General features: G+C 45.2%; 1 protein-coding gene across 2 annotated transcripts in view; it reads left to right on the forward strand.

The window, feature by feature from the left end:
- dync1h1 (dynein, cytoplasmic 1, heavy chain 1) overlaps window positions 1-14,842 on the forward strand; it is a 49,625-nt gene that overhangs the window by 2,798 nt on the left and 31,985 nt on the right. For both annotated transcript variants that reach the window (XM_064928666.1, XM_064928669.1), the window contains exons 2-22: window positions 5,309-5,396; window positions 5,887-6,060; window positions 6,158-6,413; window positions 6,686-6,872; window positions 7,115-7,386; window positions 7,933-8,160; window positions 8,387-9,463; window positions 9,615-9,794; window positions 10,107-10,256; window positions 10,388-10,534; window positions 10,768-10,908; window positions 11,163-11,339; window positions 11,472-11,582; window positions 11,783-11,902; window positions 12,285-12,524; window positions 12,667-12,822; window positions 13,083-13,196; window positions 13,308-13,418; window positions 13,660-13,869; window positions 14,012-14,158; window positions 14,440-14,606. In XM_064928666.1, coding sequence (XP_064784738.1) covers window positions 5,309-5,396; window positions 5,887-6,060; window positions 6,158-6,413; window positions 6,686-6,872; window positions 7,115-7,386; window positions 7,933-8,160; window positions 8,387-9,463; window positions 9,615-9,794; window positions 10,107-10,256; window positions 10,388-10,534; window positions 10,768-10,908; window positions 11,163-11,339; window positions 11,472-11,582; window positions 11,783-11,902; window positions 12,285-12,524; window positions 12,667-12,822; window positions 13,083-13,196; window positions 13,308-13,418; window positions 13,660-13,869; window positions 14,012-14,158; window positions 14,440-14,606 — 4,453 coding nt within the window. The remainder of the gene's footprint in view (window positions 1-5,308; window positions 5,397-5,886; window positions 6,061-6,157; window positions 6,414-6,685; window positions 6,873-7,114; window positions 7,387-7,932; window positions 8,161-8,386; window positions 9,464-9,614; window positions 9,795-10,106; window positions 10,257-10,387; window positions 10,535-10,767; window positions 10,909-11,162; window positions 11,340-11,471; window positions 11,583-11,782; window positions 11,903-12,284; window positions 12,525-12,666; window positions 12,823-13,082; window positions 13,197-13,307; window positions 13,419-13,659; window positions 13,870-14,011; window positions 14,159-14,439; window positions 14,607-14,842) is intronic.

Below are 14,842 nucleotides of genomic sequence, written 5' to 3' on the forward strand. Positions count from 1 at the left end.
GATAAAATGACCCTTGATCTTCATCAGATGACACTCATAGGACATGTTACACAATACATGTATGTTTTGTTCGATAATGTGCATATTTATATCCAAAAATCTGTTTACATTGGCACGTTACGTGCAGTAATGTTTTGATTCCAAAACATTCGGTGATTTTGCAGAAGTACTCATGATAAACCATGATAAAAGATAGACTTCTCCTTAATGCAACCGCTGTGTCAGATTTCAAAAAAACTTTACGGAAAAAAGCATAATCTGAGAACGGCGCTCAGAGCCCAAAACAGCCAGAGGAATATCTGCCATTTGGAGTCAAGAAAAGCTGGAAGTAACACCATAAATATTCACTTACTTTTGATGATCTTCATCTGAAGGCACTCGCAGGAATACCAGTTCGACGACAAATGACTTTGTTCCATAAAGTTCCATCATTTATGTCCAAATAGCCACTTGTTGTTAGCGTGTTCAGCCCAGTAATCCATCTTCATGAGGCGCAGGCACTTCGTCCAGACAAACTCAAAGTTCCATTACAGTCCTTTAGAAACATGTCAAACAATGTATGGAATCGATCTTTAGGATATTTTTTACATAAAACATCAATAATGTTCCAACAGGAGAATTCCTTTGTCTGAAGTAAAGCACTGGAAAACAGTTGTTATGTTACAGCCTTATCCTAAAAATGATTAAATCGCCTACACAGAATACCCCATAATTACAAAGCAAAAACTGGTTTAGACATTTCCACAAAAAAATGACTGAAATATCACATTTACATAAGTATTCAGACCCTTTTCTCAGTACTTTGTTGAAGCACCTTTGACAGAGATTACAGACTCGAGTCTTCCTGAGTATGACACATGCTTGGCACACCTGTATTTCGAGAGTTTTTCCCATTTTTCACTGCACATCCTTTCAAGCTTTGTCAGGTTGGATGGGGAGTGTGGCTGCACAGCTATTTTCAGGCCTCTCCAGAGATTTTCGATTGGTTTCAAGAGCGTCCTCTGGCGGGGCCACTCAAAGACTTGCCACAAAGCTACTCCTGCTTTCTCTTTGCTGTGTGCGTAGGTTCGTTGTTCTGTTGGAAGGTGAACCTTTGCCCTGTTTGGTTTTCATCAAGGATCTCTTTGTACTTTGCCCCGTTAAACCTTTCTATTGATGCTGACTAGTCTCCCAGTCCCTGTCGCTAAAAAAACATTACCACAGCATGCTGACACCACCATGCTTCACCATAGGGATGGTGCCAGGTTTCCTCTGGATGTGACGCTTGGCATTCAGGCCAAATAGTTCATTCTTGGTTTCATCAGACCAGAGAAGCTTGTTTCTCATGGTCTGAGAGTCCTTTAGGTGCCTTTTCGCGAACTCCCAAGCGGCCTGTCATGTGCTCTTTGCTGAGGAGTGGCTCCTGTTTGGCTACTCTACCATAATGGACGGATTGGTGGAGTGCTTCTGCAATGTTCTCCCGTCTCCACAGAGGAACTCTGGAGCTCTGTCAGTGACTATCGGGTTCTTGGTCAACTCCCTGACCAAGGCCCTTCTCCCCCGATTGCTCAGTTTGGCTAGCGTCCAGCTCTAGGAAGAGTCTTGGTGGTTCCAAACTTTTTCCACTTAAGAATGATTGAGGCCACTGTGTTCTTGGGGACATTCAATGCTGCATACATTTTTTGGTACCCTTCCCCAGATCTGTGCCTCGACACAATCCGGTCTTGGAGCTCTACGGACAATTCATTCGGCCTCATGGCCTGGTTTTCGCTCTGACATGCACTGTCAACTGTGGGACCTTATATAGACAGGTATATAAACCAGTCAAAAGTTTGGACGCCTACTCATTCAAGGTTTTTTTTTCTTTTTTCTACGTTGTAGATTAATAGAGAAGACATCAAAACTATGAAATAACACATGGAATCATGTAGTAACCAAAAGTGTTTTATATTTGAGATTCTTCAAAGTAGCCACCCTTTGCCCTGATGACAGCTTTGCACACTCTTGGCATTCTCTCAACCAGCTTGACCTGGAATGCTTTTCCAACCGTCTTGAAGGAGTTCCTACGTATGCTGAGCACTTGTTGGCTGCTTTTTAGGGATGCGCGGTATGTCGGTGAACATATCAGTTTTGGCCCAATGTCTAGTTTAACACCGACGTCAAAGCTGACGTGCATACTTACATGATGCTATGTAAAATGTTGCGCTACACCTGCAACACAGCATTCCTAACCTAGCCCACAATGTCTGCTGTGTGGATCAAGCAGTGAAGTCGAGCAGTAATTTTTAAAGATTGACACAATTTCAGCGAGACAACTCAAAGGCAAAATCCATTAACGCCAAGATAATGGAATTCATTGCACTTGACAATCAACCGTTCTCTGTTGTGGGTGATGTTGGCTTTTGCGACTGGTCGAGCCCCGGTACACACAAACGTTACCAAGTGCGCTATTGTTCAGATGTTGCCCTACCGGTGTTACACAGCGTCACTGTTATTAGCTTCACAACATACTGTGGAACGTCGTTTTGGGTCTTTGTGTGTTAAAGATACACGTCAAATAACAGTTCTATTATAGAATGTTGTGTGTTCTGAATTTGCAAGGCAAGCGCCACCACTACTATCCGTAGCACTTTCAAAGCTCAACAAAAAAGTTTGCAAACACCGGCCACGAATGATGTGTTTACAATACCGCGTTGGTAATAAAGCATTATTTGTTCGACCACAACTTCTGGGGTAGCTAGCTAGCTAGCTTCATTTGGCTAGTATGGCTTGTCTGGACCGTGTTGTGAAGCTAGCCACAATAAGGATTAGGCACAATAGTGGAATTTTGCTGTTTGCCTTCAAAATAAAAGTACCTCTTTGAAAGTGATGCAGAGGGTTACTCCTATTGGTGGAATCCTGACATATTTAGACTAGATAATGTTAAACAAGGTTGGGATGTGAAGCAATGAAATGGGGTGTTACTGTTAGTCTACTCGGTGACACCCACAGAACACCACTTTAAAGAGTTTACACACATATTAGCGTTGTTGCGCTTGTCGCGGGACTGTAACTTTGAAATCACCTCCCCAGTCAGCCTATTGTGTGTATTGACATTCAAATTGCACTGTAAAACTGTGCAGTGCAATATGAATTAATGGAATGGGTTAACAGTCTACTAAAGATATCTACCCAAGATATTTTTTCCCAACATCCTCCTCAGTTATCAGACTCCAAAACATCCACGCAGTATTGGTTTTCCTCAGGAATACTGTTCAATACACATAGGTTGACAATAAATATGGCTCAATTCAGTTGTTTTCAGAGTCCTGCAATAAGAACTACGATGTTAATATTCTCTGGGTGTCACTGAGTAGACTGATACCCTATGATTATGGATCAATGACATGGGGTAACGCTGTACAGTGAAGTAAGTACGCCCCCAATGCAATTCTAACGTCTAATACATCCAGTGTGATTTCAACAGATTTGTCAAATTAACAAATTGTCTTTTTGTTTTTTATATAACATTCCAACCTCGTTTAGCATTATGGCATAATTCTACTATTTGTGTGCATTTGCATGACTTGTCACTTTCTTTTATTTTGAAGGTTAACCACTAAGTCCCTTATTGTGGCTCAGAACCGCCTTGTAAATTAGGGTTATTTTAGATGACACCTAACTAGCTAGCTACTGAAACAGATTTATTTAGTTTTGCTACGTTATTGGGGAAGAACATTGTTTGCATTTATCAGCGCTGTAGGTGCGCAAGACAACTTTACCAGTATCATAGCATACGTATCGTTGTGAAATGTGAAATACGAGGGATAGTGGAATCACTGTGTAATAACTACGTAAGAAATGAATGAACGCGTTCAATTATGTGACGTGTAGTCATCCAGGTCCTGATTGGTCAACAAGCTAATTTGACATGCAAAGACCCAAACAGCGTTCTATAGAAATCCTGGTTGAGAATGAAACGACTGAACAAATGAAAAACGAAACGGCACAGCAAGTAAGTGAAATAGGTTTTGATTGTTTTACAGGTAATGGGGACGTGTAAATGCCATCAAAATAACTTTTTGGTGTGTGTAAACTTTTCTTTAACAAGGCAAGTCAGTTAAGAACAAATTCTTATTTACAATGACGTCCTATCCCGGCTCATCCCGCACAGGTTGTTTGTGCGCCACCCTATGGGACTACGAATCAAGGCCGGATGTGATACAGCCTGCATTCGAACCAGGGTCTGTAGTGACGCCTCTTGCACTGAGATGCAGGTGCCTTAGACCGCTGTGTGTACACTAACAGTCAAAAGTTTTAGAACAATAGTGAAGACATCACAACTATGAAATAACTCATGGAATCATCAAAAAGTAACCAAAAAAAGTGTTAAACAAATCAAAGAACTGCCAAACAGGAGACTGTGCTTTTCTTTCCCACTAAGTCAGCTGTGTTAATTCTGTATTTTATTTTTGCGTGAGGGAGGCTTTACTATAGTTAATAAGTGAAATCCTGTCACTTGCTCTTTTTTAAATTTATAATAAAAATGTCAAAGTAGCTGCGTGTAAGAATGTCACAGGTGCTCTTACCGAGATGATCAAGATGAAATGACAATAGCCTACACTTGACGGCTACAATATTAGTTTTTTAAATGGTAGGCTAATAATATAACTGATATCTGAGTATTTTTATGGACAAGAGAAACATGTTCCTATCATTTGGTTTTGTTATATATTTGTTTTCATTCTGCAGCCTTAATTAGATAAACATAACTAGGCCCAACACGGTTTTGAACAGTTATTTCATGCATTTTTTTTTGTGTGGCTTTCGGAACAATTTTGAAAATACATTTTGCACCATATCATAGTTCTAGTATAAACATGTGTCCTTTATGCATTTTATATTATGCTTTTTATATTGCTTTCTTCCCACCAATTGACCCCTCTGTGCAATATAAATTGTCCACCCCACCTCCACTGTTTGGATGGGATGCTGTCATTCTAGCCATCGGCCAACCCGAATGCCCTGCCAACATTTGGCCCCAACACAACACTTTATAACACTTACCTTTTTATTTTCATGGCCTCCGTGGCAGTCAGTCTGCACCATGAACAAACTGTAGTGTGGGCTTAAATAGGCTGATTGCCTAAAGTATTTGTATATCATTAAAACATTATGCCGCTGTTAAATTTGAATCATTTTCTAATTGTAGTTTAGTATCTTAGACTGGGCTTTCCTCTTTCGGGATGTTACATATTGTTCTTTAGGTAATGTAGGCTGAATCCATACACCTTTTTTTTCAATGCTTCTGTGCTTTCACTGACTGGTATTCTTGTTTTTCTCTCCTCAGAGGATGTTGGGGATGAAGGAGAAGAAGAGAAGGAGTGCATCTCTTACAACATCAACATTGACATCCACTATGGGCTTAAGTCCAACAGGCAAGAACTTTTATGATACAGGAAGTAAATGGCAGTATCGGGGAGAATTACGCAACAACTGAGTGTGAAGCGAGAACCTAAGCTTTCCAACAACTGGGAGGGGGGAGATATCATATTGTAGGAGAATGAAGTGTACAGATGCGCTCTGTGAGTGCGTTGTCTTGCAGTCTGCAATATCTTTGGTTCACCCAGCCGCTCGTGGCAATGTCATGTCTCTGAGTCTGTTTTAAGCCCTGAGTCATCCTTGACCGCAAGATCATCAAGTGATATCCATTTTGAGATTGTGATGGCATATGATTTCCATTTTAAGACGGGCCTAGGGATTGTTTGACTGATTATTTTACCAGTTAGATAGGCCTGCCCTACATGTTACCTTTCTGTATCAAACTGTGGTGAAACAGTTCCTAACATTGCATAATACTACATCAACTAGCCTATATCCCTGTTTATTCATATGTGGATTATGACATTTTACAACTTTGTTTTTCAGCCTGGCTTTCATCAAGAGGACTGGAGTGATTGACGCTGACAAGCCCATATCGACCCAGGTGCGCGTGTTGACTCTGAGTGAGGATTCTCCCTACGAGACCCTGCACTCTTTCATCAGCAATGCTGTTGCTCCCTTCTTCAAGTCCTACATCCGTGAATCTGGCAAGGCAGACAGGTAAACCAGGAACTATAATGATAGTTTGTTTTCATAGTTTGCACATCTCGTTTATACCCAGTGGGTTAATAATGGCTCCATTTTTGTCCTGGTCCAGGGATGGCGACAAGATGGCCCCCTCTGTGGAGAAGAAGATTGCAGAGCTGGAGATGGGCCTGCTACACCTGCAGCAGAACATCGAGATCCCAGAGATCAGCCTTATCATCCACCCCATCATCCTCAACATCGCCAAGGCGTGCTACGAACGTGGTGAGAAGCCCAAGGTCACTGACTTTGGCGACAAGGTGGAGGACCCCACCTTCCTCAACCAGCTGCAGTCGGGGGTCAACCGTTGGATCCGTGAAATCCAGAAGGTGAGGGTAGAAACAATGACTTGTCTGAGAAAATGGGTGCCTGGTAGTGTTCTGTAGCAGGCCATACAAGCAAAACATTTTACAAAGAAAAATAAAGTTTATATTGAACACGTTAAGTTAGTACCTCCCCCGCTTCACTCCATTTTGAAATGCTTGCCACCGACTGAACATGACCATGGCTTGCTGGTTGCATTTGGCATCTCTTACTGTGGTTTTAGTGTTCTCCTGCTAGTCTGAATGGTTGTTTTTGAATACTCTCCTCTTCCTGTCAGGTGACCAAGCTGGACCGTGACCCGGCCTCTGGGACGGCCCTGCAGGAGATCAGTTTCTGGCTGAACCTGGAGCGCGCCCTGAACCGCATCCAGGAGAAGAGGGAGAGCCCCGAAGTGCTGCTCACTCTGGACATCCTAAAGCACGGCAAGCGCTTCCACGCCACCGTCAGCTTTGACACTGACACCGGTGAGTTTTGTTTGATGGAACAAGCCCCAATACCTCTTTATGAATTGGATATTACAAGGAACCTTTTTTTCATTTATTTGTTTGTTTGAGGACTTCTCACTCAAACCTCTGGTCAATATATATTTTCCACTTTGTGATTGATATCACTACTTTAGAACCATGGAGATCCTATTGTATTCTAATTCTATGTTTAGAACGTGCCATAATTTTATTAGACTTAACGACTTGAATATGTTTCCCAGGTCTGAAGCAGGCAGTGGAGACGGTCAACGACTACAACCCCCTGATGAAGGACTTCCCCCTGAATGACCTGCTGTCAGCCACTGAGCTGGATAAGATCCGCCAGGCGCTGGTGGCCATCTTCACCCACCTGAGGAAGATCCGTAACACCAAGTACCCCATTCAGCGAGCCCTGCGGCTGGTGGAGGCCATCTCCCGAGACCTCAGCTCCCAGCTCCTCAAAGTGCTGGGCACCAGGAAGCTCATGCACGTGGCCTATGAGGAGTTTGAAAAGGTGAGTCTACAGTGGCAGCTGCGACAAATACTCCATAGACGAGTTGGTTGTTTGGCAAGAAAACCGAGACGTGTGCAACTATGGGGTAAAACGGACAGAGTTGGCATAGATTGTTGACAACATGTAAGCTATATTTCGTCTCCCAATGTTTTTTGAAAACATGAATACATTTACACATTGACCACTTGTATTTCGAATACATTGTTAGTTGTTGGTTGGCTAGCTAGCAAGCGAATTTTAGCCATATTAGCATTGACATGACATCAGTCAAAACAAGACATGGTACCAATAACAAGATTAAATGAGCTACTTACGATTCCCCACCTTGCAGTTTCTTGTCGTTCTTGCTAGCAATCTGGCCATCCCAGATTCACAACACACTGACTTATGCCCCATAGATGGGTACATATGGTTTTTGTGTCGTTGTCAACAAACCCATCTATACATTCCTATACTCTTCTATATTGTTGTATTGACATGACTTAGTTGACAGTAGCATTAGTTTATAGTAGCATTTAGTTGATACTTATTTCTATCCCATTGTAGGTGATGGTAGCATGCTTCGAGGTCTTCCAGACCTGGGAGGATGAATATGAGAAGCTGCAGGTCTTGCTGAGAGACATTGTGAAGAGGAAGAGGGAGGAAAACCTGAAGATGGTGTGGCGCCTGAGCCCAGCCCACCGCAAGCTCCAGGCCCGCCTCGACCACATGAGGCGCTTCCGCAGGCAGCACGAGCAGCTGAGGGCCGTCATCGTTCGTGTACTCAGGCCTCAGGTAAAGAGACAGATTTGTCAATGGTTAGTGCCCCCGGGGGTTGGTATTATGGGCCCAGATTAAGTTTATATCTTGATTAACCACTTTTGATGGAGATTTCTCTATTGAGCATACACACCCCCACAATGACTTGCAGTTTTGGTCAAGAGTTGCCCTTGCTGGTTTCTAAGTGGTAATATCATACATCATTGCTAAAAGGTTTTCTTTCTCTCTATGCCTTGTCAAGGTGTCTGCGGTGCCCCAGCATGCCCCAGGTGAGGCGGTGGAGCCCACTGAGATGAAGGTGGCGGAGGTGCTGTTCGACGCTGCGGACGCCAATGCTATTGAGGAGGTGAACCTGGCCTATGAGAACGTTAAGGAGGTTGACGGCTTGGATGTGTCCAAGGAGGGCATGGAGGCCTGGGAGGCGGCAATGAAGCGTTACGACGAGCGCATTGACCGCGTGGAGACCCGCATCACTGCACGCCTCCGTGACCAGCTGGGAACGGCCAAGAATGCCAACGAGATGTTCCGTATCTTCTCGCGTTTCAACGCGCTGTTCGTGCGCCCCCACATCCGCGGCGCCATCCGCGAGTACCAGACGCAGCTCATCCAGCGTGTCAAAGATGACATTGAGTCACTGCATGACAAGTTCAAGGTGCAGTACCCACAGAGCCAATCATGCAAGATGAGCCACGTGCGTGACCTACCACCTGTGTCGGGCTCCATCATCTGGGCCAAGCAGATCGACCGGCAGCTGACTGCCTACATGAAGCGTGTGGAAGACGTGCTGGGCAAAGGCTGGGAGAACCATGTGGAGGGCCTCAAGTTGAAGCAGGATGGCGACAGCTTCCGCGCCAAGCTCAACACCCAGGAGATCTTTGACGATTGGGCACGCAAGGTGCAGCAGCGCAACCTGGGCGTGTCGGGCCGCATCTTCACCATTGAGACCAGCCGGGCCCGCGGTCGTACAGGAAACATGCTGAAGCTCAAGGTCAACTTCCTGCCCGAGATCATCACGCTGTCTAAGGAGGTGCGCAACCTCAAGTGGCTGAGCTTCCGTGTTCCGCTTGCCATCGTCAACAAGGCACACCAGGCCAACCAGCTCTATCCATTCGCCATCTCCCTGATCGAGAGCGTGCGCACGTACGAGCGCACCTGCGAGAAGGTGGAGGAGCGCATCTCCATCTCGCTGCTGGTGGCTGGCCTCAAGAAGGAAGTGCAGGCTCTGGTCACGGAGGGCATTGCCCTGGTCTGGGAGTCCTACAAACTGGACCCCTACGTCCAGCGCCTGGCCGAGACCGTTTTCAACTTCCAGGAGAAGGTCAGTGTTTTTTGTAACCATAAGGTTGGATCTCACCTGGCAATTTTTATTTTAACTGTGCAGTTGCAAGACTTGCATTCCGCACTTGAAGATCGTATGTTCGGATTCTACCCTGAATGAATGTATGATATTCATGTATTTTGTTTTCCAGGTGGACGACCTCCTGCTCATCGAGGAGAAGATTGACCTTGAAGTGCGCTCTCTCGAGACCTGCATGTACGAACACAAGACCTTCACAGAGATCCTCAACCGCGTGCAGAAAGCTGTGGATGACCTCAACCTGCACTCCTATTCTAACTTACCCATCTGGGTCAACAAGCTGGACATTGAGGTCTGTGCAAAAGCCTTGCAACACTCTACAGTATACTTTCTGTGTTGTCTTGAGGCTCTTACCCTGTGTCCTACTGGTCACATTCCTAAGGAAATTCCTATTCCTATTTAAAACTGCACTTCCCTCTGAGTACTCCAATTACAAGTTGGCACTCTTTTTCATGGTCCTTCGAGCCGGATAGTTTGTCCTGGAACATGACCAGTAGGGGCCACAAATACCAGCAGCTATTCTGTTGCTGCTGGTCCCTATTCTGGTAGAAAAAGAAGAAATAAAGTGGTTTATTGAATCAAATTTTATTTTCCCTTTGTGTAGATTGAAAGGATCCTCGGGGTGCGTCTGCAGGCTGGGCTCAGGGCCTGGACCCAGGTTCTCCGGGGTCAGATGGAGGACAAGGCTGATGTGGACATGGACACAGAGGCCCCTCAAGTCAGCCACAAGCCTGGCGGAGAGCCCAAGATCAAGGTAAGGGTTCAAGACTGCAGTAGGAGGATTGATTTGATAATAATATAATGAAGAAAATGTCTTCCCAAAGGCACAAATTGCAGTTTATGAAACAAATTATGCTTTTTTTCTTTTTTTTTTACTTGTGAAAGAACGTTGTACATGAGCTGAGGATCACCAACCAAGTGATCTACCTAAACCCGCCCATTGAAGACTGTCGCTACAAGCTCTACCAGGAGATGTTTGCCTGGAAGATGGTCATCCTCTCTCTGCCCAGGATCCAGAGCCAGAGATACCAGGTCTGGAGGCCATGCAGAGCACTTTTATATATTCAATTCATTGCCATCACCTAGCTAACTGCTTTAGCAAGTTAGTATTGCATTCATTCCTATCACCTAGCTAGCTTCTTTAACAAGTTAGTATTGAATTCAGTGATCTCATCAAGCTAGCCTCTCTAGCATGCTGGGTACAAGTACATGGGATGTTTTGGTATAGGTTGCTATAGTTGATGTATTGGTGTCCTGGCCACTAGGTGGGCGTCCACTATGAGCTGTCTGAGGAGGAGAAGTTCTACAGGAACGCACTGACAAGAATGCCAGATGGCCCAGCTGCCCTGGAGGAGGCTTACAACTCGGTCAAGGACAACGTCAATGAGGTGGAGCAGTACGTCAAGGTATGCAATCAATCGTGTTGATGTATTGGTATCCTTAACATTTCTGTATATGTGTCAGATTTAGCCAGCTAGCTATTTGAAACACCCATAAATTATACTGGATATTTTTGTCAATTGTCTGTTTTTGTCCTTTGTTCCTCCCTCCAATGTCTTTTGAGCACAAGAAGCAAATAACGATTATTGAGATTAATCCCAAGATGGAGTTCATTTCAGCTATTGGTTCTGTCACTCACCCATGTGTCTCTGTTGTGTAGGTGTGGCTGCAGTACCAATGCCTGTGGGACATGCAGGCAGAGAACATCTACAACCGCCTGGGGGAGGATCTGACCAAGTGGCAGGCCCTGTTGGTCCAGATCCGCAAAGCCAGGGGGACCTTCGACAACGCTGAGACCAAGAAGGAGTTTGGGCCCGTGGTCATTGACTATGGCAAGGTAAAGAGACTGACGATTCAGCAATAGGAGTAGAGCAATTTCTGTTGTTCTGTTCAGTTGTGCGCTGATGAGATGCATTGTTGCCTAGAAATGTGGTGATGCGGATTGGTTATATGCTTTGTTCAACTCCAGGTCCAGTCCAAGGTGAACCTGAAGTATGACTCCTGGCACAAAGAGGTTCTCAGCAGGTTCGGCCAGATGCTGGGCAACAACATGCAGGACTTCCACTCCCAGATCTCCAAGGTAAGCCCTCCTGTCTGCCAAGAGAAACTGGTTTCATTGTCGTCACTGGAAATATGATCCATTGTCATAACTAGCATGAAACTTAGAATGCATGCCCAATACATCGCTTCATTCTAAGTGGAATATTAGTGTGGCTGTTGGAGCAGACTATTTGTCTCTATCTGATTTCAACTCCCCTGTCTTCATCTGTCCCACCACAGTCCCGCCAAGAGCTGGAGCAGCACTCGGTGGACACCGCCAGCACTTCGGACGCTGTGACCTTCATCACCTATGTCCAGACGCTCAAACGCAAGATCAAGCAGTTTGAGAAGAACGTCGACGTAAGTACCGTCAAAATGATTTTCATACGATCCTCACAAGCTGTGACCTCATCGTTGTCATGGGTGAGAACTCGTGCACGCGCACAGTCAATGCTGCTGTTCTATTATATACTATCGATTCCACTACCCACTTTCTATGTTTAAATACATTCCATTACTATTACGCATCTCCCTCTTCTATTACTTCTAATACTTGTCATTTTTTAAATTGAAAGTATTGATGAATGTACTGCATTGTTGATGGCGCCAGCACAAGTTTCACTGCCCTTTTTTTTTACCCTGCTGTAAACTGTGTGTGATGAGTACATTTGATTTTGATTTGATTTTTTTTTTATATGAAAAGATGGATGGATTTTTAAAATCCTGACTTCTTTCTTTGCAGCTTTTCCGCAATGGTCAGCGGCTTCTCGAGAAGCAGCGCTTCCAGTTCCCGCCATCGTGGCTGTACATCGACAACATCGAGGGCGAGTGGGGTGCCTTCAGCGACATCATGAAGCGCAAGGACACGGCCATCCAGCAGCAAGTGGCCAACTTGCAGATGAAGATCGTCCAGGAAGACAAAGCCGTGGAGGGTCGCACCATCGATCTCCTTGCGGACTGGGAGAAGACCAAACCGGTGGCTGTAAGAGAAAGTTATTTAAGATGCATTTTTGTTTGAAAGATTGATGTTATAGGATTTGATCTTTGCATAAATCTTTCATATGAGTTTTGCACTTGGTATTTTGGTGAGGGTATAAGCTGATCCTAGATCTGTTGTTCCATAGGGGGCCCTGCGTCCAGAGGAGGCCCTCCAGTCTCTCACCATCTACGAGGGAAAGTTTGGCCGGCTGAAGGATGATCGGGATAAGTGTTCCCGAGCCAAAGAGGCCTTGGAGCTGACCGACACTGGCCTGCTGAGCGGCAGCGAAGAGAGAGTTCAGGTATGATTATCACACCTCTGTCTTTTTAAACTAGAGGTGTTATCTTTTAAGCACTATGGTATCTGCAGCCAGCCGCTACTGCATTTTGGACTGTTCATTAGTCCGTGCAAGAGCAATGCGGCATATGACATCGTTGTTCCCCTTGCCTCATTGTGCCTGGAGTCTTGGTATATCTGTCGATACAAACATGTCACTTCCCAGTAAGATGTCCTCGTGCTCCTCTGTGGTGCTAAGGTTTGATCTGTTTCTATGTGCTGTAGGTGGCTCTGGAGGAGCTGCAGGACCTGAAGGGGGTGTGGTCAGAGCTGTCCAAGGTGTGGGAGCAGATTGACCAGGCCAAGGAGCAGCCCTGGGTCTCTGTTCAACCACGCAAGGTAAGATTAATTTGTCTTTGTGTTCAAGGACACTGGACCATGTCTGTTTTGGGCCCATCTATTGGGCCAAGTCTGTTAGTGTAATGTGTATCTGTATTTCCGATTTTGTAGCTGCGTCAGAGTTTAGATGGCCTGCTAAATGAGCTGAAGAACTTCCCAGCTCGACTGAGGCAGTATGCGTCCTACGAGCACGTCCAGAGGCTTCTCAAGAGTTACATGAAGGTAAGACCCTGTATTTCCCTCGGTACTAGTCGAAACTAGACATTGCATTGTTGCAATTTAAAATTAGTTACTTGAGACAAAAGATTGAACCATGTCTGGTTGACATTCCTCTTGGATGGGAAAAGCTTGGACAAAAACTTTGTACTTGTTAATATTGAATAACATCCTGATCGCGTCTACAATATACCTGAATCAAGTTTCCTATCGTAACGCTAAACGGTCCTTTTGTCTCGTCACTCAGATCAACATGCTGGTGATCGAGCTGAAGTCGGAGGCCCTGAAGGATCGCCACTGGAAGCAGTTGATGAAGCGTCTGCACGTGAACTGGGTGCTGTCGGAGCTGACTCTGGGTCAGATCTGGGACGTGGACCTGCAGAGGAACGAGATGGTGGTGAGAGACGTGCTGCTGGTGGCCCAGGGAGAGATGGCCCTGGAGGAGTTCCTCAAACAGGTAACCACAACATTCCACTTAAACAAATCTTTGTTCCCTGCAGCGCAATTACAAAAAGGATAAAGGATTTAAAATCTGGGTAGTCAAGTATGTACGTAGTAAGTGGCAATATTGATGTATTTTTTCCATTGGTCCGAGACAGATCCGTGAGGTCTGGAACGCCTATGAGCTGGACCTGATCAACTACCAGAACAAGTGCCGTCTGATCCGCGGCTGGGACGACCTCTTCAACAAGGTCAAGGAGCACATCAACAGCGTGTCAGCCATGAAGCTGTCACCTTACTACAAGGTCGGTGGACGTTTAAATTCAAATGGGTTCTTGCCAGAGATGTACTCTTGATCTTCTGGTCTTTACATCATGTCAATGCAGTCTTGGTCTCGTGATGGGATCTGGTTTCTTAAGGGGTTGGGCCTGGATTTCAAGGGATCTGGACTGGTCTTGGTCTGGATCTCGAGTTCCTGTCTTAACTCGGGTCTCTGGTTCTTGTCGGATAGTATAAGAACACACAGTTTACATGGTATGGTCCTAGTCTCCATGAGGCATTAATGGTTCCTTCTGTGTGCCATCAGGTGTTTGAGGAAGATGCTATGAGCTGGGAGGACAAGCTGAACCGGATCATGGCCTTGTTTGACGTGTGGATCGATGTCCAGCGCCGCTGGGTCTACCTGGAAGGCATCTTCACTGGCAGTGCTGACATCAAACACCTGCTGCCTGTGGAGACCCAGAGGTTCTCGAGGTAAGATCCGTAGTTCTTCTCTTCTGATCTTCTCCTCTGATACATTTTGTGACGGAATTGAGGAAATAATTGAGGTTCCCCCTTGTCACCTAAGATTGGAAATAGGCCAAAGAACCTCGTCTGTGGTAAGGAGGACTTGGTAAAGATCTTGGTAAGCTTTTAGGGGAAAGGGGATACTTAGTCAGTTCAACTGAAATCTGTCTTCTGCGTTTAACCCAACCCTTCTGAATCGGAGT

The sequence above is a fragment of the Oncorhynchus masou genome, chromosome 21 (assembly GCF_036934945.1).
Source record: "Oncorhynchus masou masou isolate Uvic2021 chromosome 21, UVic_Omas_1.1, whole genome shotgun sequence".
Lineage (NCBI taxonomy): Eukaryota > Metazoa > Chordata > Actinopteri > Salmoniformes > Salmonidae > Oncorhynchus > Oncorhynchus masou.